The sequence below is a fragment of the Mandrillus leucophaeus genome, unplaced genomic scaffold (assembly GCF_000951045.1).
Source record: "Mandrillus leucophaeus isolate KB7577 unplaced genomic scaffold, Mleu.le_1.0 Scaffold612, whole genome shotgun sequence".
Lineage (NCBI taxonomy): Eukaryota > Metazoa > Chordata > Mammalia > Primates > Cercopithecidae > Mandrillus > Mandrillus leucophaeus.
Window position 1 is genome coordinate 1,962,257 of NW_012106609.1, and position 27,094 is coordinate 1,989,350.

Consider the following 27,094-nt stretch of genomic DNA (forward strand, 5'->3'; position numbering starts at 1 on the left):
TATATATATATATATAATGTGTATTACAGCTAGCAACACATTCAATGATTAAAAAGCTCTGATTTTGTTCAGAAAAGCCAGATTCCCCTCCCCAACAAAAACCCCCAAGATATACTGTATAATTCCATTTGTATAAAATTCTAGAAAATGTAAACAAATCAGATAGCACATCAATGCTTGTTTGAGGATGATGGCAAGGCAGAACGACAGGAAGGGAGATAGAAAGGAGTTACGAAGTGCCATTAGAAAACTTGGCACTTGAATTACTTAAGGACGATGGAGAGATTCATTATCTCGGTTGTGGTGGTGGTATGTATACACAGGTGTATGTATGTCAAAAATTCATCAAATTATGAACTTAAATGTGTAGTTTATTTTGTGAATTATACCTCCATAACGTTGCAGTTAAAAAAAAACAAAAAACAAAAACAAAGACTGCATGGCAGGTATATGGAAATTCTAGTTCTTTTTAAAACAAATATATTAGTAACATGTTACACACACAGTATGTCCAAGAAAGCGGACATAAAACTCCAATCAGACAATCCATACTCAACATAAAAGCCCTGGACCTATTTCAAAAGAACATTTTGTTCTTTCGGTTAAAATGTTTAAGTTCCATTAAAATAAATTATCAAACAGATACACACACACACACACACACACACACACACACACAAAGCTGCCCCTTGGTATACACAGGGATTGCTTCTAGGACTGCTCACATATAGCAAAATCCATGCATACTCAAAAATATTACAGTTGTCTCTGAGTAATCTGCATATTCAAGAAGTTAGCCCTCCACATAAACAGGTTTCATATCCCACAAATACTGTATTTTCAATCCGTGTTTAGTTGGAAACAAATGGTTTACAGGCAATTCTTGCAGTTCAAACCCATGTTGTTCAAAGGTCAGCTGTGTATGTGTGTATTTCTTTGTTTTGTTTTAGACAGGGTCTTGTTATGTCACCCAGGCTGGAGTGTAGTGGTGTAATCAAGGCTCACTGCAGCCTTGACCTCCTGGGTTCAGGCAATCCTCCCACCTCAGCCTCCCGAGTAGCTGGGACTACAAGTGCATGCTACCACAACTGGCTGATTTTTAAATTTTCTGTAGAGACGTAGTCTTGAACTCCTGGTCTCAAGTGATCCCCCCACCTTAGCCTCCCAAAGTGTTAGGACTACAGGGATGAGCCACCACATCCCACCGCTCTATATTAATTAGCCAAATATACTCTCAAATGTGTACAAAAACAGTGCTTCTATTTATTGTCTGTCTACTTACATCACATCTAATCAACAGAAGGTAACAAGTATATGTATGTGATTCATTCATTCAACGTAAAATATGCTCTTTTACAATACAGTTAGTGTTTTTAAGGTTCTTGGGCTTCACAGAAAGACAAACTAAAATCATTCACAATGGAGGATGACAAAAATATTTTGCTAACAGCTTTTATTTCAATGTGTTTATCTGAAAGGAAACAAGAATGAAGATATAGTTGTTGCATTAACTGCAGGGGGTGCCCTTCTCTGTCCTCTTTTCACCCAGCTTCACATAGGTTTTTTTTTGTTGTTTTTTTTTTTAATTATTAATTTGCCCATGAACAAAATGAGTACCACAGAGCAAGAAAGTAGGGCATTTAATTTTTTAAATGTGAAAACAAGAATATCTTATTAAAGCCATATTAGTTTATGATTCTATTAATTAATATTCCATCAGTGTAAATCCAAGTACATAAGCTACTTCCAACGGCCTATGTTCTGAATTTGGAAGAGTGTAACAGCGGTATGGCAGCAGTCATACAATTTCTTCTATAGTTGTAGTGTGACACTGACAGCCAAAGTTGTTTTGCAGAACACAAAACACAAGTCATAATTAGTGCGTTTTATAGTTAGCCTGGGCCACACACACACACACAAAAAAATCAATAAATGTTTAATTGAAAAGCCTTCAAAATTATTTTTAAAATCTCTTACCGGTATCTATGAACAAATATACCCTTAAAAATAGAGTTCATCATATTTTCGATTTCATCCTGATTTTCTTGTAGCTGAAATGAAAAAATATATATAAATTGAAATATTGGTCATTTTATTTGGAAGGAACAGTTCCAATTGTTTTTAAATCCTGGTTATTCTCATTCTGGGCAGTTTTCAACCCTTTTTCTCACTTGTACGACAGATGTGTGAATTACCAGTATATTTCCATTATTCCTATACATTTATATCATATTGGTTTTAGAACTTTCCACTGTCTGTCTCTAGACACAAACTTCACAATGACAAACAAGGAGTGGTGGCATAGCTAAGTGTGGTCAGATTCCTATCTCTGAAATATCATCTGCCTTAGGAACAGACCTCGTCTGTCCAAATCAGGTCCCTGGGCTTGGTTTTGCCTTTCTTGGTTGAAGAAACATCCCTAATTAACATATTTGATGTTGTAAAAGAAACTTCCTCCTTCATCTAATGTATCTAAACATTACTCTGCATCTCACTAGCCTGTAACAGAGAGCAGGTCACGTTCCCAAAATAAGAGGTATAACAGAAGATAAAAAGGATCCTGGCTACTTATGGTGAAGTACAGTAACAAAATTAAAAATATCTATGGCAAAGATACGAATTTCAGGCAACAAAACTGATCAGAGTTCAAGTTTGTGTTTATTATTACTCAAAAACAACAACAGCATTGAATTACATTCAAGGTGGTATTTATTATTCTAATTTATTCTATAATTTAGTGTATAGTAATATTCAGTGAAATATTTGCTTTTACTACATACATGACATGAATGTGACAATAAAATTCCCTCAGATTTATTCTTTTGCTGTGTGCTTTGTTTTAGGCTTTACCAAAATAATTTTGGGAATACTTTTATAGCAAATCATTCAAATTTCTGCAACTTCCTCCAACTGTTAAAAATTACTTTTATTGCATTTATCATATAAAAACTAATTATTTTATAAGAGGCATATATTTCTGAGTCAGCAGTACTTACGAAAGCCCAGCTCTAGTACTTACTTCTATAATATTTCAAGTACGGTATGTGTGAAGGGTTAAACTACGTTCCTTAAAAATTTGTAAGTTGAAATTCTAACCCCGAGTACCTCAGAATGTGAAATTAGGAAAGAGGACTGTGGCAGATTTAATTCATTAAGATAGGGCCATACTGGAGTAGGGTAGGACCCTAATCCAATACGACTGATGTCCTAAAGAATAAATCTGGAGACAGACATACACACAGGAAGAATGTCATGCAAAGATTGGAATTATGCTGCCACCAGCCAAGCAACTACCAGACACTAGGAGAGAAGCCTGGAACACATCCTTCCTAACACCTTCCAAGAGAGGATGGCCCTGCCAACACCTTGATCTTGGAATTCTAGCCTGCAAACCTGCGAGATAATATTATTTTTTTAAGTCATTCAGTTTGTGGTACTTTGTCATAGCAGCCCTATCAAACTAATACAGTATGGCTAATAATTTAATCAAAACAGTGTTGCTTTTTCTTGCCCGTTATGAACCCATTAAGTTATTATTCATACATAATTCCCTTGCAGTAATGTGATGATCTTTTTTCAAGTTATAAGATAGACTAATAGTGCAGATCTAAGATTTTATGTAGTACTGGATAAATAAAAATGTTTCCTATTAAAAATCCAGTACAGGCCAGGCATGGTGGCTCACACCTGTAATCTCAGCACTTTGGGAGGCCGAGGTGGATGGATCACCTGAGGCTGGGAGTTTGAGACCAGCCTGACCAACACATGGAGAAACCCCATCTCTACTGAAAATACAAAATTAGCCAGGTGTGGTGGCGCATGCCTGTACTCCCAGCTACTTGGGAGGCTGAGGCAGGAGAATCGCTTTTGGGGAGGCGGAGGTTGCAGTGAGTCAAGATCGCACCATGGCACTCCAGCCTGGGCAAGAAGAGCGAAACACCAACTCAAAAAAAAAAAAGTATAAAATCATTTTTAACACATATATGAAAATGTCATTGTAAAACTGAGACCAATCTTATTCACAGGAGTCACTATAAAACTGGGAAAAAATCGTATTCACAGGAGTGCCTTATACATCAGCTAGTATGCAGCCTTTGGTTTTTTCCTGGAAATGTAGCTTTGCTGGCTCCCAGTTCTGACTTTAGTATTTATCATACTTTTTGAGCCTATAGCCTTATAACTTTTTTGAGTTGCCTAACTCCCAGACCAACTTCTTTCAAAAACAGACATGTTCTATGATTCCTTTCTGCCATCAGACGGCACTTACATGATCACCAATGAACGCTCCAGTTTCACTTGGAAACCCTGACATCAAATAACCTAATTAAATATATGCATAAACTTTTTTACAGAGGATTTAAAAAGTACTAATGTCATATATATTCCACACATTTACAGAACATAAAATCATCAGTTGCCAACTTACCTCTTTGCGTTTCTGAAGTAGTAACTCCAACCTTTCATTGGCTCTCTTCCCAATCATTTTATTTCTCTCAGCTTCATACTGTCTCTGGGTATTATCCTGATGAATACTGAGGTTTAAGGCAACATTCACCAGAGCAGTCATGAGCTTCATGGCTATGAAATGAAGAAATATTAAAATACTTATGAATCAAAACTTTATCCATATAAGATTATAAATAAAGTCAATGGATGAAGAAATGAAACTAGTGAATTTCTGTTTTACAATCCAGGCATAATTTTAGTTTAAATAAAAGATAACTAATGTATAGAAATAAACTCATCTGCAACATAATTTTCTCTACCTCAGCTTGGCTTGTTAACACTTTCCATTTAAACACAGCCTCATCCTAACTAACAGAAGAAAGCAATTTAGTAGTATCATCTTCAACAACTCCTTTCTCCCACTCCTAAAAATATACACATTAAGGGCACACTAATCAAGCCTAAACCTCTCTTCTGATCATCAAATATGAGTATATATAAATGCATCCTTAGTACCTTTACTTAAATGTGTCAAAGGTATCTTAGATGTTTTAAATGTTTACAATCAATTTGTGATCTTTACCCCCACATATGGTCCTTTCCCTTTGTTCCTCACCTCAGAGTTGCACAACCTCCAAACCTGAAAAACATACTGATCCTACCAAACTCATAAAAGTCCATTAAAAATGTACTTTGTGAATTTCCAATTGACCTATCCTCCCCAGCCACAGTGATAATGTACTTTTAAATGTTCACTTGTATTTGTAAATCTTATTACTTTCAAATTTGTTTCACATCCTCTGACAAACTGGTATGACACACACCTCAAACTTCCGTCTTTTCATATTTGTTTTCATTACTGAGATAGTGAGAATATAGGAAATACAGGCAAAGGAACAAGAGAGTTTGTAGTGCTAAATAATTTCCCCTTTTTGTTCCTTTTAGGCTAAACATTCAGTTATTAAAAAAATTGAACTGTTCAGTGTTTTAGAATAACTGATTCATTTATCTGAAAACATACCCATATAATTAAAAGCAAGCATGCACTGTTTATAAACTTTCATATTCTTTTTTTTTTTTTTTGAAGTGGAGTTTCGCTCTTGTTGACCAGGCTGGAGTGCAATGGCACAATCTCGGCTCACTGCAACCTCCACCTCCCGGGTTCAAGTGGTTCTCCTGCCACAGCCTCCCGAGTAGCTGGGATTACAGGCATGCACCACCACACCCAGCTAATTATTGTATTTTTTAGTAGAGACAGGGTTTCACCATGTTGGCCAGGCTGGCCTCGAACTCTCAACCTCAGGTGATCCACCCACCTCAGCCTCCCAAAGTGCTGGGATTACAGGCATGAGCCACCATGCCTGGCCTATTTTTTCTTAATTACATATGTAAACATATATGTTTTCTAAATACACGTATGTATGTATGTATGCTGTATCTGTATTTCTATCTACATGCACACTCAATTTGTTATTCGGAAACTCTATCTACATTTTGATCAGTTCTGTGTTATTAAATAATTGCTGCTATCTTTAAACCAAAATGTAAGATAAAAAATCTGAAAAACAAATGTTTAAGTTAGTGACCATTACATGTAAAAATTAAAATGCAAAAATCCTGAAAAACAAATTTAAATTAGTGACCAGAAATGGATTTTTCAGGATTTTTGCATTAGAAATGCATTAAATCAAAATGTTTCTTTCCCTGTGATAGTGTCTCGAACACTAAACTGAGAAATAGTCTTGTGTTTCAAAACATAAGATAGTGATTTTGAGTTTTGTGTGTTGCCAGTAGTAGTATATTGGACCACACTATGGAAGTTTAAAAGAATTTGTAAAATTAAACTGTATAAGGAAAGAGAACAGCTCAAAGACAAGAGGAATCTGGAGCATTCAAACTACTCAAGTTGATAATACTAGTTTATCAGTGTTTGTTCTGAGCATATGAAGTGACACCCAAAGGAACTTAATTTAGTATCTGCCTTCAGATATCTAATGCAAAATGACTTGAAGATCCAGGAGCTGAAAAGCATTAAAATTAACACCAACCCTAGTTGCAATTCACCAGTGGAAACTGAGGCACGGCTTTTTAAAAACTTCATAGCTTTTACTTTCAGCTATATATCTTCTTGTGAACCCAGATCCCAAACTCCAAATGTCATTATTTAATGACTCTCCTTCCATCCCAGATACATAAACAGTAATCAACAAACTAAAACAGACAAGACATGTAAAAAATGATCAATATATCTTCAGAAGCATATTAGGTATAATACAGCAGTGTTTACTGAGATAAAATATTTTTAAACCTGTAAAACTGAGACTTCACTGAGTAACACATAAACAGCTATTAAAAACAAACCTCAAATTAAACGATAGACATAAAATGAAGATTATGATGTTTTAATTGAGTCCACTGAAAAAGACTTATCCCTGCATAGAAATGATACTATTAAATTTTCCTGGTACTACTAACAAAACCTTTTTATAAGTTAATAATCCTGCAGGAATTCAGCCATTATAATGTGACATCAGCTTTTAAGTGGCTTCTTTTTGTCTAGCAAGGAGAAGAATACGTCCTTCATTCAGCTTTCACATTTTAACTGCTGACTATAAAATGGTAAATATGTCCTAGTACAGCGATACTGAGAGTATGGTCTGCAAATAGGTGCTGACCACAACAAGTTTATTAGAAGTTCATTATAAGCAAAAAATTGAAAACATTTAGAAATTTTTATAGCAATCTGACAATTTAATGCCTGTTGATTTTAATAGCATGACACTAATACATACATATATACTATTTCCACTGCATTTTACAAAAGTACTAGGTTGTGACAGATTTGTAATTAAAAACTGGCCATTCATCATAGCTAAAGAAGCACTTATTTAAAATCCTTGTTCATTCACCTAACAATCCAGCATATACTGAGCACTGTTCTAGTATAAGGATACGTAAGTGAACAAAACAAAGTACTTGCTTTTGTGATTTTTACATTCTAGTGAGGAAAAGAAGACAATAAATGAATAGATAATATGCAAATAAAAAAAACACATCAGTTCAGGATTAGTGCTATAAAGAAAAAGTGTGGTAAAAATTAAATTAGAGAGTGAAGGGAGTGCTATTTTAGATGGTCTTTCGGGAAGGCCTCTCTGAGGCCTTCACATTTGAGCATGAAGTGAAGAAATGGTCACATGATTCCACAGCAGACCAGCTTTCCAGGAACCGTTATAAGGTAAACTATTGGGAGGACGGTATTCACTATAGAGCATAATATTTAGTCTGGTTGGAGCACACAGGCAGTTAGAGGCAGAAGAAGATACTTAAAAGGAAGGAAGAGGCCAGATTATAAGAGTGTTACTAGGATTCAGTTAACCTATCCTCTCCTTAGGGCTCGTGAATTAAATCTAACTGCGTAAGATCTCCTAGAGAATGTGGAGTGATGTGAAATAGCCTGAATTAGACTTTAAACTGATGTGTGACCAGAGTATAGGAGAGTAAAACTGGAAGGGAGACTAAATAGGAGCAGTGAGGGAGAGCTGAAAATATTTTGCTCAAAGTTTGCAATGAGACTTAAGTTTTTCGCCTTTGGCAACTCAGTGAAATGATGCTGGGTTAGATTAAGTTGGCAGCAATAGGTAGAGAGAAAATGTTAGATATGAAGTGTATTTTGAAAATACCAGGTTGGGCGAGATGGTTCACGCCTGTACTCCCAGCACTTTGGGAGGCTGAGGTGGGTGGATCACTGGAGGTCAGGAGTTCGAGACCAGCCTGGTCAACATGGTGAAACCCCGCTTCTACTAAAAATACAAAAAAAAAAAAAAAAAAATTTGCCGGATGTGCTGACGCACACCAGTAATCCCAGCTACTTGGGAGGCTGAGGCAGGAGAATCGCTTGATTAGCGATTGAGGTAGAGACTGCAGTGAGCTGAGATCGCACCACTGCACCCCAGTGTTCTAGCCTGTGAGATACAGCAAGACTCCATCTCAAAAAAAAAAAAAAAGAAAAAGAAAAGGAAAGAAAATACCGCTGAAAGAATTTGTTAGATTACAATGAAGGAAATGAGATAAATAGAAAGGGCAAAGATAATTAGAAATATTTTTATTAGTTATGTAAGTGGAAATGCCTAGTAGATACACATTTGGAAGTCATTATCAAAGATACTGGTATTCAGAACCATAAAACTAGATGGAAATTAGAAAAAGGTGGTATTATTTGTGTGTTGTAAACAAAAGATCACCAAGATATTTGTTGATGGAAAAATACAGACAAAATAGCCTTACACTGTGTATATGCTATCATTTGTGCAAAAGAATGTATTATTTATTTTTACGTGCCAGTCACTCTTGCAAGCTGTATAAACATACTTATTCATATACAACTCACAAATCTACGAAGGAAGTACTATCATTATTAGTCCCTTTTTACATTAAGAGAAAACTGAGGCACAGATCAGCTAAAAGACTTGATAGTTACACAGTAACTGGCAGAGATAGAATTTGACCACAGGCAGTCTTGCTCCATAGTCCCAGCTCTTAAACACCACACCCTATTGCCTCTCACTGAATGTGTATTTGCTATTATTTGCATATAACATGTTTGCAAAAACGTAAGGAAGTGGCAACTTTGGTTGTCTTCAAGGAAGCTAATTTGAGGATCGGGGACAGGAGTGAAAGAGTAACATTTCACCATATAAAATTTTACTTTTTTTTTTTTTTTTTGAGACAAGGTCTTGCTCTGTCACCCAGAACAGAGCACAGTGGTGCAATCACAGCTCCCTGCAGCCTCGATCTCCCAGGCTCAAGTGATCCTCTCATCTCAGCCTCCTGAGTAGCTGAGACTACAGCTATCACCATGTCCAGATAATTAAAAAAAAATTTTTTTTTTCTTTTTTGTAGAGATGAGGGTCCCACTATATTGCCCAGGTTGGTCTTGAACTCCTGGCCTCAAGTGATCCTCCCACATCAGCCAAAGTGTTGGGATTACAGTGATGAACCATAACGCCTGGCATACTCTGAATTTTAAACCATGTAACTATATTATTTTCCTCTTCATCAATATTTTTAAATAAAAATAATGTCTATGAAATTGGTTTTCACTTTATTCAATTAGGAGTGAATGCATTAAAAAAAAAAGTCTGAAGATTGAGTCTCAAGATAATTCAGTATTTGCAGTTTAGCTTTCTAAAATCACCAGGACAATGTGATATTTCAGAAAACAAGTGAAGACGGTGTTCCAAAAAGAAAAAAAGGTAGCTGTGTCTTTCCAAAGGAAAAAAAGATGACAACTGGAGCAGCTCACTGATTTGGGCAATAAGAAGGTAACTGCTGACCTCAACAGGAGAGGTAGTGAAGTGGTAGAGACAGAAACCTAATAGAAGACTGAGTGGAGAGAGTGAATATAAATAATTCTGAGATTTGCTGTAAAGAAAAGGAGAAAAATGAGACTGAAGCTAGAGGGATGTGAGGAAACAAGGTACAGTGTAATGGTCAGTCTTATGTGTCCAGGCATGGCTAGACTATCATGGTCAATTACTTAATCAAACACTACTTAATCAAACACTAACGCAGGTATCACCTTGAAATAATTTTGTAGATATTTTGTATGATTAACATCTACAATCTCCTTTAAATAAAGGAGATTACCCTCAATAATGTGAGTGGGTCTCATGCAATCAGTTGAAAACTTGAGAAAAAACAGAGTTTTCTAGAGAGGAAATGTTTGCCTCAAGGCTGCAACATCAAGTCCTAGGCTGAGCATAATGGCTCATGTCTGTAATCCCAGAGCTTTGGGAGCCAGAGGTGAAAGGATTATCTGAGGTCAGCATTACTTGACGTCAGGAGTTCAAGACCAGCCTGGGTAACATAGCAAGACTCCACCTCTATAAAAAATTTAAAAATTACCCGATCATGGAGACTTGCCCCTGTAGTTTCAGCTACTGGGAAGGCCAAGGTGGGAGGATTACATAAACGCAGGAGTTCAAATTTGCAGTGAGCTATCACTGTGCCACTGTACTTCAGCGTGGGTGACAGCGTGAGATCCTGTCTCTAAAACAAATAAATAAGTAAATAAAATCCTGAGCTTCTAGCCTGCTCCACAGATCTCAGACTCAAGACTGCACGACTCCTGCCTGATTTCCAGCTTGTTGGACTACCCTACAAATCTCCAATTTGCAAGTTCCCACAATTGTGCTGAACCACATCAATGAAATGAAATGTGTGTGTCTGTGTGTGTGTGTGAGAGAGAGAGAGACAAAGAGAGAGACAGAGAGACAAAGAGAAAGAGACAGAGACAGAGAGAGACACAGAGAGATGCAAGAATATCTCTTAGTTCTGTTTCTCTGGGGGAACCGAGAACACAAAGCGTTCCTAAAAGATGGGAGCTGTTAAGAGTATGTTAGCAAAATAGTAACAGTTATCTAATAAAAGGGGGAAATTTTGAAGTGATGAGAGTGAGAACAACTTGAAAGACAAAGGTCTTGAGAAAAAAGGGAGCAGATTTACTGCACAAATACAAGGACTGGCCTCACAGGCCACTGTAGTAAGAAAACAGATAGAGGATATGAGTATAACTGCAGCTAGACAGGTAGGTTTAATCCCTGAAGGATTCTCTTTCAACTATCCCGATTAAACAGGCAAGATAATCAGCTAAATGTGAAGACTAGATAGGAAATGTAGCTTTGAGGAGAAAGTATAAAACAATTTTGTTAGGATGTGGAAATAACCCCGGAGTATAATACTCTAAGGGGATTGCTAGGCAGCGTTAAGGGACCACTTGGAAAAAAACGTAAAGCCCAGCCCTTATGGTATGTATTTTTCTCCAGCCATTTTCAGCTCTGGTGCAGGTATGGGACAGATGGTTATATGGGGTTTTCCTAGAGAATATGAAAGAGGAAGACAGAATCAAGGAAGTTGATGGTATGAAGGAGGATGTGATTATAATAAAGAATGATAAAATCTAAGTGGGAAAAATAAAGGCAGTGAGGACATGAAGAGTGTGAAGAACATTAAAAATATAGTGTCAAAGTATTTAAAATCACAATTAAAAAAAACAGTAGAGTGGAAACACAGAAGAAAACACTGGAACAAAAGGAGAGTTCAACAGGAAATGGGATGCCTAAAACGAAGACTGAGGACATTGACCTTTTTAATCAATAACCAACAATTCGCATTTCTGTCTTGCTAAACATAAAAATGAAAAGTAAAAAACTGCATTTATATTTAGTGACACCTATTATACCTTTGAAAACTATTATTATATACCCTGGAAATACGTCTGATATAGTGGAACAAACTAGATTTTTTAAGAGAGAGGTGATTATAGTACTTTATTTTTACAATGCTTTTTTTTTTTTAAAGGGATCTTATGACAAACTACCAGTTTCCAAATGATACAGATTTAGCAAATCCATTTATCTCTTAAAAAACAATTTTTCTGGAAAGCAGTGTGGCAGTTCCACAAAGACCTAAAAACAGAACTACCATTCAACCCATCAATCCCATTACTGGGTATATACCTGATATGGTTTGGCTCTGTGTCTCCACCCAAATCTTACCTTGTATTGTAATCCCCATAATCGCCCCACATGCCAAAGTGGGACCAGGTAGAGGTAACTGGGATCATGGGGGCAGTTTCCCAGATGCTGTTCTCATGATAGTGAGTTCTTTGGATTTTTTTTTACTTTTTGAGAAGGAGTCTCGTTCTGTTGCCCAGACGGGAGTGCAGTGGTGCAATTTTGGCTCACTGCAACCCCCACCTCCCAGCCTCCCTAGTAGCTGAAATTACAGGTGCCCGCCACCGGCCCAGCTAATTTTTGTATTTTTAGTAGAGACGGGGCTTTCACCATGTTGGCCAGGCTAGTCTCGAATGATCTGCCCTCCTTGACCTCTAAAAGTGCTAGCATTACAGGCGCGAGCCATCGCACCCAACCGATAGTGAGTTCTCACGAGATCTGATGGGGGGTGTGTGTGTGTGTGTGTGTGTGTGTGTGTGTGTTTGAGATGGGGTCTCGCTGTGTCATTAAGGCTGTGAGTGCAGTGGTGCGATCTCAGCTCACTGCAACCTCCACCCTCTGGGTTCAAGTGATTCTCCTGCCTCAGCCTCCAAAGTAGCTGGAATTACAGGTGCACGCCACCATGTCCAGCTAGGTTATTTTTATTTTTTCTTTTTGAGATGGAGTCTTGCTCTATCACCCACGCTGGAGTGCAGTGGTGCGATCTTGACTCACTGCAACCTCCACCTCCCAGGTTCAAGTGATTCTTCTGCCTCAGCCTTGTAGCTGGGATTACAGGACACACCACCACGCCTGGCTAATTTTGTATTTTTAGTAGAGATGGGTTTTATCATGTTGGCCAGGCTAGTCTCAAACTCCTGACCTGAAGTAATCTACCTGTCTCGGCCTCCCAAAGTGCTGGGATTGCAGGCATGAGCCACTGCACCTGGCCTGATACCTGATGGTTTTATACGCCTCTGGCATTTCCCCTGCTTGCACTCATTCCCATACTGCTGCCCTGTGAAGAATGTGCCTGCTTCTCCTTTGCCTTCCGCCATGATTCTAAGTTTCCTGAGGCTTCCCCAGCAATGCAGAACTGTGTGTCAATTAAATCTCCTGCCTTTATGAATTACCCAGTCTTGGGGAATTCTTTATAGCAGTATGAAAACAGACTAACACAATACTCAAAGGAATATAAATCATTCTATCATAAAGCCACATGCATGCGTATATTCACTGCAGCACTATGCATAATAGTAAAGACATGGAATCAATCTTAATGCCCAGCAATGGTAGACTGGTTAAAGAAAATGTGGTCCATATACAACATGGAAGGCTCTGCAGTCATAAAAAACAACAAGATCATGTCTTTTGCAGGGACATGGATGGAGCTGGAGGCCATTATCCTTAGCAAACTAATGCAGGAAAACCAAATATCTCATGTTCTCACTTATAAGTGGGAGCTAAATGATGAGAACACATGAACACACAGACGGAAACAACAGACAGTGGGGTCTAACAGAGGTGGGAGGTCTGGAGGAGCAAGAGAGTCAGGAAATGTAACTAATGGGTACTAGGTTTAATACCTGGGTGACAAAATAATCTGTACAAGTCCCTGTGACATGAGCTTACCTATATAACAAACCTGCACATGTACCTCTGAACGTCAAATAAAAGTTAAAAAAACACTTTTCATCCATATTCAACAAACTCAGAAAAAACATGCAATCCCTAACCACAATATAAGAATATATGAACATGGACAGCAGGAGGATGAGCAGAGACCATTAAAAATCAAAGAAAGGGTAGAAAAAGCATGGCAACTATATCTCTAAGAAAAATGAGCACTGGGCGTGCAGTGGGGGGCATACCTATAATCCCAGAACTTTGGGAGGCCAAGGTGGGAGGAAGGCTTGAGCCCAGGAATTTCAACCAGACTAGGCAACACAGTAAAACCTCTTCTCTACGAAAAAAAAAAATAAATAAATAATAATAAAAAAATCAAAAAAAAAGAAAGAAAAGGAAAATTAGCCAGGTGTGGTGGCACATACCTGTAGTCCCAGCTTCAAGAGGCTAAGGCACAAGGATTAATTTAGCCCAGGAGGTTGAGGCTGCAGTGAGTTGTAATCATGCAATTGCACCCCAGCCTGGGTGACAGAGCAAGACCCTGTCTCGAAAATAAAAATAAGCTATTTTGCTCGGTAGAATCCAGACACCATCAGGTATTAGAAGTAGTAGGTTCCATAGAAGATGAAGTGTGTTATGGTCTGAAACTAGGAATTTCATCTCAAAGTCTGTATAATAAGCAATTAAATCCCCAACTCTCTACTCCAAGCCAGGCAGTCAAGAAATTCCTTTATGACCATTCATTTTGGAAGTCCAGACATTTATCTTCTCAAGAAAATAAACCAGAAATCCAGAGTCATTAGACATATATGTGTGATTATGTTTGGTTTGTGTGAATGCCCTGAGTGTTTCTTCATTCTACCCAACTCCAAAAGAGCAGACAGCAGTCAAGCTTAAGTGGACTCGAAGATCCTTCTGCAGAGGCTGAACTTCTCCAGGGAAGACAATTATCACTACCAACATTTGAGGGTCTATAAAAAAATACTTACTGACCACCAGACTGCTCGATAGTGATGTCACCAATCTGGAAGCCAGAGTCAATGTCCCACCATGACAGAGGTGCGCACACACACCCCTCTGCCATTGAGCTTTTTAGTATCTCACTATCAACAATGACTACAGAGCCAAGAAACACATATTTGAGGAAAATATCCAATACGAAAGACAGTTTAAAAAGCAGAGAATAAGAAGAAAAAAGGTTAGGACTGAGAGCAGAAGAAAACCTCAGAGAAATAATTAATATCATCAAAGAAAAGGTACCTACGAAACATAGAATGTTTAAAAAAGGGAGACTTCGGCCGGGTGTTGTGGCTCATGCCTGTAATCCCAGCACTTTGGGGAGGCCGAGGCGGGCAGATCACCTGAGGTCAGGAGTTTGAGACCAACCTGGCCAAAATGGTGAAACCACATCTCTACTAAAACTACAAAAATTAGCCAGGCATGGTGATACATGCCTGTAATCTCAGCTACTCGGGAGGTTGAGGTGGGAGAATCCCTTGAACCCAAGAGGTGTAGGTCATAGTGAGCCAAGATCATGCCACCGTACTCCAGACTCCATCTCAAAAAAAAAAAAAGACTTGGAAAATAAGAAAGAACTCTTAGAAATGTAAAAGGATACTCAAAATTAAGTTTAATAAACACGAGGTAATACAACGGACAGAAAGGACAAAGAAATGGAAAATAAACATACATAACAGTGTATCATTACAAAATTTCAGGATACCATCAAGAAATTTCATTAACAAACAAACAAACAAACAAAAAATCGCAAAGCTTCCAAAGACAGGAAACAGGATCACAACCAGAAGTCTAAAATTAGCATTAGACTTCTCAATGGCAATGTTGGAAACTAGAAACAAATTCTTAGAAAAATAATTTTCAATTATGAAATTTATATTAGGTCAAACTATTAAGCAAGAAGCTACAACATATTTTTCAGGCATGTAAAGTCTCAAATACATATTTCCTGAATTCCCTTTTTCTCAAGAAACTATCAGAAAATATGCTACACAAAAAGGAGAGAACAAATTAAGAAGAAAGAAAACAAAAGATGATAGAGGATCTAAAAAACAAAGACAAAAAATTCAAACAGCAGAAATATAATTAAAGAGCATATAAATTTTAGAAAATAAGGCATGATTTAAAAAAATTAAAAGCAAAAAAAGTCAAAAAATTGATTAGAACACTTGTTTAAAAATAAAACAAGCTTCACAAGTACACATGACAAAGAAACTTAAAATAACAACAAGTTATGGTATAGTCATAAGATGGGACCATTATAGAGAATTTTTATTTTTGTACTTTTCTCTTTTTCTGAATTCTCTATAAGTAGTATATGTAATTTTATATATACTGAAAATATTCTAGTGTACAATATGAAAACGAAAAATATGTTCAAAAATTTTTCAAGTTAACTGCCCTCTTTACAACCAAACCAAATAAGCTTTGCTGTTCTCTATATTAAAATCACAAGGATATGAAGAGACACTTCTCAAAGAACACATTTATGCAGCCAACAGACACATGAAAAAATGCTCATCATCACCGGCCATCAGAGAAATGCAAATCAAAACCACAATAAGATACCATCTCACACCAGTTAGAATGGCGAGCATTAAAAAGTCAGGAAACAACAGATGCTAGAGAGGGGGTGCAGAGACATAGGAACGCTTTTACACTGCTGGTAGGAGTGTAAACTAGTTCAACCATTGTGGAAGACAGTGTGGCGATTCCTCAAGGATCTACAACTAGAAACACCATTTGACCCAGCCATCCCATTACTGGGTATATACCCAAAGGATTATAAATCATGTTACTATAAAGACACACGCACACATATGTTTATTGTGGCACCATTCACAATAGTAAAGACTTGGAACCAACCCAAATGTCCATCAATAATAGGCTGGATTAAGAAAATGTGGCACATATAAACCATGGAATACTCTGCAGTCATAAAAAAGGATGAATTCATGTCCTTTGCAGGGACATGGATGCAGCTGGAAACCATCATTCTGAGCAAACTACCATAAGGGCAGAAAACCAAACACCGCATGTTCTCACTCATAGGTGGGAACTGAACAATGAGAACACTTGGACACAGGGCGGGGAACGTCACACCCCGGGGCCTGTCGTGGGGTCAGGGGCAGGGGGAGGGATAGCATTAGGAGAAATATCTAATGTAAATGACGAGTTAACGGGTGCAGCAAACCAACATGGCACATGTATACCTATGTAACAAACCTGCACGTTGTACACACGTACTCTAGAACTTAAAGTACAATTTAAAAAGTATAATTTAAAAAAATCACAACATTGGGCTAGGCATGGTTGCTCAAGTCTGTAATCCCAACACTTTGAGAGGCTGAGGTGGGCGGATTGCCCGAGGTCAGGAGATCGAGACTAGCCTGGCTAACATGATGAAACCCCATCTCTCCTAAAAATACAAAAATTAGCCGGGTGTGATAGCGCATGCCTGTGGTCCCAGCTACTCAGGAGGCTTAGGGAAGAGAATCGCTTGAATCAGGAGAGGGAGGTTGCAGTGAGTTGAGATTGTGCAACTGCACTCCAGCCTGGGCAACACAGCAAGACTCCATCTCAAAAACAACAATAACAACAAAAAACAACATTAGACAATTACTGAGTGACTGATGTATGTTACATATTTAACATAAATTATTTCATCTATATGACTCAGGAAACAAAAGATAAATTATTTCATTTAAGCTTCCCAATACTACTGTGAGAAAGGACTATTAGTACCTATGCTATAGAGATGAAAGGCAAAGGAGTTACATAATTTGTCCAAAGTCACCAAGTTAATAAATTCAAGATACGTAATGCTTATAAAGTAATTTTAAAAATCCTTGTTTCTTTATAAAAACTGGCTGCCAAAAGAAAGCTAATTTTCAGAACCAATGATAGAATGTAAAAGAGAATAATCTAAGAAAAATGACAGTTCTTTAGTTACAAAATTTCAAGTTATTCTAGACCTAAATATACAGATTCAAAAAAGTAAACACATTTTAAAGTTATACTTTATTTTATGGGTACAACTACATGATACAGTGGTATTTACAGATTTGGCCAACTATTGGGCATTAATCCCATGAGAACATCAGAGGTCTATTGTATACAAACCCTAGAAAATTGAATAAAGGTTTTATATCTGGAGGAGAGGTGAAAACCACAATGGTGAAAAAGTAAAGACAAAGTAAAAGTACAAAGCAATGAAAAGGTCAAACTCCAGAAGAATTTTGAAAAATGAATATAAAAAATGTAAATACAAAAAGAGCAATTATTTATACTACATGGTCTATTCTTTGATAATACCAGATTGCCCTAAAATTTTCACATCTTAACCACAGAAACCAGAAATAATCTGTGTGGTTAAAAATTATAAAATAATTATTGAATTTAATAAGCAGAATATGGGTCCTGAGAGCCAAAGATAAGTAAAATGAAAATGCAGGATGGGTGTGGTAGTAATCCCAGCACTTTCAGAGGCCGTGGTATGCAAACTGCTTGAGTTCAGGAGTTCGAGACCGTGAACAACATGGCGAAATCCCAACTCTACAAAAACTACAAAAAAATTAGCCGAGTGTGGTGGTATGCACCTGTGGTCCCAGCTACTCGGGATGCTGAGGTGGAAGGATTGCTTGAGCCTAGGAAGTGGGGTTTGCAGTGAAATAAAACGATGCCACTGCACTGCAGCCTGGGCAACAGAGTGAGAATCAGAAAATAAACATGCATTACAAAAAGCAAAAGAAAAGAAAATGCAAGCCGTTCGTTTTCTTAACAGTGGTTCTTGAAAGTTTATCTACTAGTTTCTGATTTCCCCCATGTCTGCCATGTCTTATTACTTTTTACTAAAACAGAATAAGCAAATCAATAAATTCTGAGTAAAACCATAAATGAAGGGAAATATTGGTAAATACTATTATCCTTTTTTGTCATTAAAGAATAATAGAATAATAGCAGCAGCTTACTAAATGCCAAGCATTGTCCCAAGCGCTCCTAATCTCTTCTTTCCTACTTTGCAAATAAAGAGAGTAAGACCAGCTATGTTAAGGACTTGTCCAAGGTTATCCAACTAGTAAAAGGCAGAGACAAATATGAATTCAGACAGTCACTCCAGAACCCATTCTATCAACCACAGTATTACATGGTTTCAGCAACTGAAGGCCAAATAAAAAGACTTCAATTTTCTGAGGCAAAATTATTTTCAGCCTCTGATTATAAATTAAAGCAATTTCATATGTCATTTCTTTCCTCAGAGGAAAAGTCCGGAGATGGTGACTCTGTAAGAAATGTTAATCAATAATGAACCATATGTCACTATAAAATCAACCATAAGGTATAAAGAAATGTTTATCCCTCAGGAGTCTGAGAGTGACTTATTGATAAGCACTGATGAAGACTGGCCTCGTGATGATCTTGACCACATTTTCTAATTTTTTCCCAAATTCATTTTAGGAGGGAAAAAAGAGAATAGAATCAATCATCATGTCATCATTAATACAAATTTTGTATTTTAACTCCCCTTTGTTCAAATTAGAATTTTCTCTTTAGAAGTCAGAAGTAGCCAGCATTAATATATTTATAACATCACAGAAAATTATGTGAGAAAGTAACAAAAAATTAAAACATTAACCAACATTACTCATCCTGAATGTTGTCCTCTAACAGAAATTTGAAGTCAACAAGTTGTAAAGTATTGGTGTACATTTTAAAAGCAAATGCCTAAAAATAAACATAATACTGAAAAGCAATTGAGAGTAAAATTATCTTCATAATACCAAACAACAAAGGGGTAAAACAAAGAAAATCTTATCTATTTTTGACCTTAAAAAGAAAATATTCCCTCAAAAAATAAAAATGTCATCAAATTTGAAAAAAAAAGTTCCCAGTCTCAGACTGTAAATCCACCAAAATAATTATGACACAATGCTTCTTACGTAAATTAAATCCACAAACTGTACTACTATGTCCAACTGAGATAGCTATTTCAAATAAAAATAAGGGCACTTAGTTCTAAAGATCAATAGTTAATAAAAACTATACTTTAATGTAAAGCTTCTTTATTAAAATGGGTCAAATAACTAGGACAGTATGTTTGAAAATTCCAACGAAGGGATAAAAGAAAATATAAAATTTAATTGTTAACAGTCTCTTTCAATTTAATGGTAAAATGTATTCTAAAAAGAGAGTTTACCTCCAATGGAAAAAGAATATACTTATGCATGTGGAATAAACAGACATAAAGAACTACATAATGATAAAAAAACTTTTAATAAAAATGTAGTGATAGTATACAATTAAATGCAATGCATAAACACTGACAATAGGGACACATATTTAATTCATAACAAGAAAATGGGGTATTTGGAAAACAGATTAAAAATACTACTGATAAGACCACTCTGATGACTTATGAAGCTCTGGAACTCATCACATCTGTACCCTACAAAATAACTAACCTGATGGTCTCTCTTCTCAGCTAAGATATAAGCAATGTCAAGGAGCATTTTATTCCAAAGCCGATAATCATATCTGGCCATAACTGCCTTGTAACTGTCCATGCACATAGTCTTTGAAGCAGAGGATTAAATGTTCCTGCCCATTTTATCTAGTCCCCAAGACTTGTCCTGCAAAGTGAATAAAAATGATTATCTTTTAATCTATTCCTCGTACATATACCATTAAAAATAAGAAGAGGGCACAGATGAGAACGAAATGTCCTTGAAAAGATAGATAACTGTTGTCCAGCCTGGAATTAAGTTCTCAGCAAGCCCTCTGTGCTTTGTTGAAGGGTAGGTGACTGCTATGTCTCACATTTTATACAAATGAGCCTTGGAAGATATGACCATTAATTAGTGTAGACACATGGGAATTACAGTAATACTTTAAAGTAAATTGAGAGAACTGAAAAGTCAGTTTTATCCTTTGAAAATTTGGTATAAACATATGTTGTTTACTTTGCTTTTCGATATCTGATTTTGAAAAATAATTTGAAATTTAAATAGGCTACATGATGATATTAATATAAAAAGAACACAGCTGAAAACAAAATCACATTCATGAAGTAGTTTTAAAAGTTATGATGAACACAGGTGGACTGTGGAAAAGAGACACAGAAAGGCAATGGGGGGAAGCAGGAGACACTCAATTCAAAAGGAATAGGAAGAAAGCCATAATGAAAATATATTTAAACATATATAAGATTAGCAGATGGAGATAACCAAAGGGATAAGTATAGAGAAAACAATACAATGAAAGTTACTAAAAATGAACAAATGAAAAGGAGAACTGAAATGGACCATCATAAAGGCAGTAAAATACAGTAATACTGCATTTACATGGCAGTGAAGGACAAATGCAAATGACTTAAAGTACATTGTTCACAAAACAATGTTTTAAGAGTCAAAATATTGTGCATATTTCTATAATACAGCACTCCTCTTATGTTCTTAAATGGCATACAATTAATCTTTTAAACAGAATGCACACAAGTTTCTAGATTAAAGAAAGGTAGCTTGCCCCTACAGAGAAGCCAAAGATTGTGCTCTATCTGGAGATCTGTAAACTAATTTTTGTGTCTTCTTATTTTAAACGGTTATTTCACAATACTATCAGCCCTCAATTAACTTGTTGCTTCTCCTTCTCTCTTGGCCTTGGGAAACCCAGATAATAACTTCTGTATCAAAGTAAATTCGTTAATTTTTATGACAGCAAAATTGGTTATTTACAAGCAATTTCTACTTTATTTTTAAGTTTTTTTTTTCCCAAATTGCTGAATTTCCTATGCATGTGACAACCAGGTAAATGGGCATTACTGTGCACAGAAAGAAGAAAGTAAGATAAAAAGGAATAGAAAACAGAAAGAAAAGAAAAAAAGCAAGGACCAAATGCAGAGGATACTATTAAAGGCTGTGGAATTAGAAAAAAAAAGTATAACACTATATAACTGTTTGAATAATAAACAGTATTTTTACAGTAACTTTTTAAGAAGATACTCTCAAAACACAGTATAAACTGTATCTGATGTATGTTCTACATAGGTATTTTTCAACAAATTATATTTTTAATATTTTGAAAACAGATAAAATTGGGTAAAATATCTCCTTCTCTTCCTAATAATGAGAAAAGAATACTCTCAGAAAAAACAAACTCTGCTTCATGTTTATTTGGTTCGGACTGTAACCAACAGAATAATAAACACTAATATTAGTTAATATGAATTAACTGAGTAAGGGAAAAATGAGAATTGGGAAAAAAGAATGTAAAAACATACAGATGACTCCAATTATTATCTTATTGGCTTTGGGCAACAGGTTAAGCCAAAAAAAAAAAAAAAAAAAAAAAATTTTAAAGCAGACATCTGCAATGTGTAGTTCCCAAATCACCAGCATCAACATTGCCTAGGAACTTCTTGCCCAACAATCTGTTTCAACAAGCTCTGTAGGTGATTCTGGTGTGTGCTAAAGTTTGAAGAACAGTGCTTTAAATAAAGTAGATAAACGAGAAATTACATGCAAAATAAAATGTAATTAATGAGTCTAAATCTGGTTTGTCATGATAGTAAGTAAGATGAATATAGGCAAAGTTACTGCTACTAAAAAAGATGTACTTTGGGATTATTTAAACGTACAATTATGAACACCCAACGAGTATACACACACACTCCATTATGAATGAAAAAAAATAGTCATTTTAGGTAGGCACAGTTAAAGTAGTGAAGGAAAAATAGAACTGCTAAAATAAGAAAATTACCTCGTTACTGAAAGTCAAGAAAAAAATGAATATAGTTGGTTGACAGTTGTCATGATACTTCTAAAATAAAGCAAAAGTAAAAACTAATCTGTTAGTTCTTCAAATTATCTATAGCCTACCTTAAGCACTGATTTTAAATACGTTAATATTTGAGTATGTTTAAGTTATTATAGCACTAGGAATAGAAGAATGTTTGTTGCCCTAATGGATAGAATTGTTTCAAATATATAAACAAGTATTTATCCACTTATCTATAATAATAATGAGCAATAAAACAATGTAATTATGTAATCAAAAAAACAGAATAAATTTGGAATTTCAACTATTATTACTTGGGTTTTCCAAAGAATTTGGCCTAGTGGTCTCTTAAAATTTCTTCAGTTATAAATAAGGATGTACATTAGTAACTAAACATTCAGCCAGCCATTTGATGACACTGGCCAGAAAATTTCAATTTTCATTCTTGAGGTTATCAAATGCCAGTTATCAAAACAGGCATAAATTTTAACAAAAACTATTCAAATGAAAGTTTTATTCTAATTAAAGTTTTAATTAAATCTTATTCTCATTAAGTTTTTAATCTGAATAAAACATATTCAACAAAACTAAATGAAAAGGAAATAAAATGTTGATTACTTACCAGCCAGGGTACTTGTATGCCTAAAAGCTCTGACCTGGGAGTCTGACAAACCCGTCAAAAGGGAGATTACTGTGTCCATCATATACTCATCATAAATTATGCTATACTGACACTGTCGAATCAGGACTCCAATAAATTCACAAAAGTTTGAACGAAATTTTTTCCACTGAGGTCCAGGCATGGTAAGAGGATAATCACCACTGTCCTAAAAAAGAGAAAAGGAACATATTAAGCATGTCATATTATAGCAGTTTGATCAAAGCTTTTTTTTTCCCTTCCTACCTACATAGGAACCCTTTTTTGCAAAGTCATTACAGAAAGAAATAGGTGACTTTCATAGTACATTTGATTGCTTTATCTTTATTTGGTTTTGATCTGCCACAACTAAGTAATTCTTAAAGTACTCAAAATTAGTATTTTAGAAACAGCATCCACTTTATCGTCCTAAGCCTTCCATTGAAAATAATAGTCTGGTTTGTTGTATTTGGATCTTAGCTGAGATAATTTGAAATAGTAAAAAAAAATTTTTGAAGTTTAGACTAGAAAGGATAATTGCCATTTGAATTTTGATCAAAGTAATAATGATACCTGCGTCATATCACATCTTTCAATGTTTTAAATTGAATTTTTAAGAAGTGATAATTTCAGAAGTATAAGCATTTCACTGGGAAGTCCAAAAATGATCTTACACATCCTAAACTCCAACCAAATTTCTTCAAATTTTACTATGAACTCGATTTTAATTCCACTTCATACACTGGACTAATTAACTTTTCTAAGAAAACAATCTGAGTTTTTGATATCACCAGGTTGTGTCATCTTGTTTAAAATACAAAACTTAGAGTACAACCCAATTGGCTAAAGGTTTCCCTCTCTATCCTAAGACACTTTAGTACAAAAATGGAATTTAACAAGGCAGAGAATGAGGAATTCTGTGAACATGGTTGCCTGAATATTCTCAACGTGTAGCTTTTTGTCTTTTTTAGAACAAAGTGCTGCTAGGCAAATTTGTTTATAAGTGAGGCCTTGAGCTCTGCTGGAGTCATAGGGAAGAGAACTAGTGTGATATATGGAATAGCAGATCCCAAGAACAGGTAACAAAAAGCAGACACTAGAAGAGACTGGACTCAGAGTCAAAACCCCAACAGAAAGTTAATGTTGGTGTTAGATGAGTGGTAGGGAGCACTACATGACTGGGAGTGTGAGTATAGATTGGAGAAGTTACATAGACTAGAAAGCGAAGATGCTTCCTAAAGGTATCTCAGCAGCCTACCTGCTGCTTTTATATCACAAAACCCCACCATAGTAGAGTTCCTCTTGTTTTATATCAACTGAGAATCAGCCATTTTGTGATCCACAACAACTGAACCTGGGCCTAAGGGAAGCTACAAAGAAAATAAACTACCTAAACAGGCCCAACATCAAGCAAGGCAGGGAAGGCAGAATAATCAGCACTTCGGAAAACCTGAAAAAGCAGCATACTTCAAAAGATTCAAATGTAGTACAATAAACAAACAAACCCCTAAGGAACTAAAATATTTGATTTCTTAATTAAACAATTCAGTTCATGAATTGAAGAGAAGAATAATTGACAGGAGATACATGAGTAGCCTGGAAAATATGTAAGAAATGTCTGAGGGAAAAAAATGTAATTCGCTAGATGAGTCTTCTGGAAAAGCCTTTTAAAATGAATGACATAGGATATTATGATCTCTTTATTCCTTTGTTCCTGCTTTTCACTCATCTGAAATGCATACATGATGTGGGATGTTCAGTCATCTTGCAACCATGAAGGGACCAGTATGAGGATAAAGAATGGTTGAAGAGAAAAATGGGAGAAGTCTAGGTCTTTGATGTCTACTCCCACATTTACTCTACATGACAAACTCCTTTGAGTTTTAAGCCACTATTGGTCAGCTTTTCTGTTACTCAGAGACAAATGCATTCCTACTGTTGGAGAAAAATTATGAGCAGTGAAGAAAGATGAATTATTTAGTAAATGATTCTGGTACAACTGGTGGTCACTAGTGAAGCCTAGCCTAGGAGAGAGAGAGACCCTGTCTCAAAAACAAACACAAACAAACAAGCAAACAAACAAAAAAACACAAAAAACTATATTCCACAGGACTCAACCAGGCACCAGGTACTCACAACAAAGCCTGGGGACAGGGCAGAAAAACAAAGAACACCTTTCTTGTTAATGCAGGTCTACAGGGGGTAATCCTGAACTTCTCGGGGTAAAGGCAAAATGTCTGGTTCACTTCTCTAGACCCTTCTCTTCTATAAAGTAGCCTCAATCTGGTGGGAAGAGGATTAAGAAATGGAGTCATCCCCAACGCACAGCAAAGACCCACTGCAGCTGAGAGAAGAGTAGAAGAAAACACCCTCTACTTGGGGGGAAAGAAGGAGACAAAACAATGTCCTGAGACCTGAATCCTATACCAATACTAAGCAGAGGTTTGCCAGTATTAAAAGAGGGGCAGAACCCTTCACTGTTGCTTAATTAGGAATAGCCAAAAACTGTATGTTATGGCTTACTGTGTGAAGGTAACTAAGAAAAAGTGTTCCATGACTTCAGAGTACATCCATGCAGAGCCCATTATTTGAGTTTTTGATGTTTAATAACTTTGCTAGAAATATCTGTAAGAAAAGAAAAAAGGCATCTGCAAGTGATTAATGTAAGCCCTGTGTATGTTTGAGTGAAAGTACTACTTCAGGCACGCTGCCTCCTGGTAACAGCTATGCAGGGAGGAAGGGCCCACACTGCTACACTTCTGATCCCCTTTTGTTTTACTACCCAAAGCTAAATACGTATTTTTGATAATACGTAACTTCTCTTTTACTAAAAGATAGTCTCTACCCATAGAAATGTATTTTGAAAACACTTATTTTACACAGCAATTTTGCATCCATTTAAACTAACCTTTTATCAATAAAGCACTACTTATATATTTAAAAAGAAGAAGAAGAAAGAAGGGCAGAAGCCCCCACTGAACGCCAACCACAGACAACGCAGAGGTTGGCTGCTATAGAAAGGAGAGACAGGAAAGCTGAGGAGGCCCCTTGGTGGCTCACAAAGCATAGTTAAACTGAGGGAGGATTAGGACAATAGATGCCCCCATCATAGCGCCAGGCAATAAGCAACACCAGTCTACCACTAGCAGAAGGGATAACAGTATGGAGAGAGATCCCCTCTGTAGCACTGGGGTGCAGACAGCAGAGGTATCTGAGGGTGAAGCCTGAACATTTAGAAAAATTTTGGTATCCTAAGCACTAGTCAATGGCAGTTCATCACTAAAGAAATCTGAAACCTGTGATACATTAGTGATAGCAACAACAAAACATAATTACTGGCTCAATTCCTGACTAGAATAAAAACGTATACCATTTGAAACTTTTAGTTTTTGTACCATGTGCAAATATCACTTTAAAAAGTTTTTGGAAAAAGAAAAAATTTCCTGTATCCACTTCAAGAGTTTCCTAACTCTGATACAACTAGTTATAAATTTCTCCTTTATATACACACTTACACATGACATGTAAAAAGACATATAAAGATGGGCAGTGGAGTGACCTCCTTATATCAGACGACTCTTCTCCCCACAATCTCTTCTTTCTCTGCTTTATTTTTTTCTGCATAGCATTTATTGCCATCTACCATATCATAATATTTTCCTTAGGTATTTTATTCATTGTTTTTTTTTTCCCCTAACTAAAATGTAAATTCCATGAGGGTAGAGATTATTTTTTGCCTGGTATATTCAGTGCTATATCCTCAATGCTTAGAAAGTAATAGACACTCAAATATTCCTTGATCAAATGAATGAATCATTAGGCCGGGCAAGGTGGCTCACGCCTGGAATCCCAGCACTTTAGAAGGTTGAGGCAGCCGGATAACCTGAGGTCAGGAGTTTGCGACCATCCTGGCCAACATGGTGAAACCCCATTTCTACTAAAAATGCAAACATTAGCCGGGCATGGTGGCATGAGCCTGTAATCCCAGCTATTTGGGAGGCTGAGGCATGAGAATCACGTGAACCTGGGAGGTGGAGGCTGCAGTGAGCAGTGACTGAGTTTGTGCCACTGCACTCCAGCATGGGTGACAGAGTAAAACTCT

General features: G+C 36.4%; 1 protein-coding gene across 2 annotated transcripts in view; it reads right to left on the reverse strand.

Annotated features, from left to right (window-relative positions):
• The window catches only part of STAG1 (stromal antigen 1), a 306,806-nt gene that overhangs the window by 168,774 nt on the left and 110,938 nt on the right, over positions 1-27,094 (reverse strand). For both annotated transcript variants that reach the window (XM_012000038.1, XM_012000037.1), the window contains exons 6-8: positions 22,978-23,182; positions 4,427-4,578; positions 1,978-2,051 (exon numbers count right to left, since the gene is read on the reverse strand). In XM_012000038.1, coding sequence (XP_011855428.1) covers positions 1,978-2,051; positions 4,427-4,578; positions 22,978-23,182 — 431 coding nt within the window. The remainder of the gene's footprint in view (positions 1-1,977; positions 2,052-4,426; positions 4,579-22,977; positions 23,183-27,094) is intronic.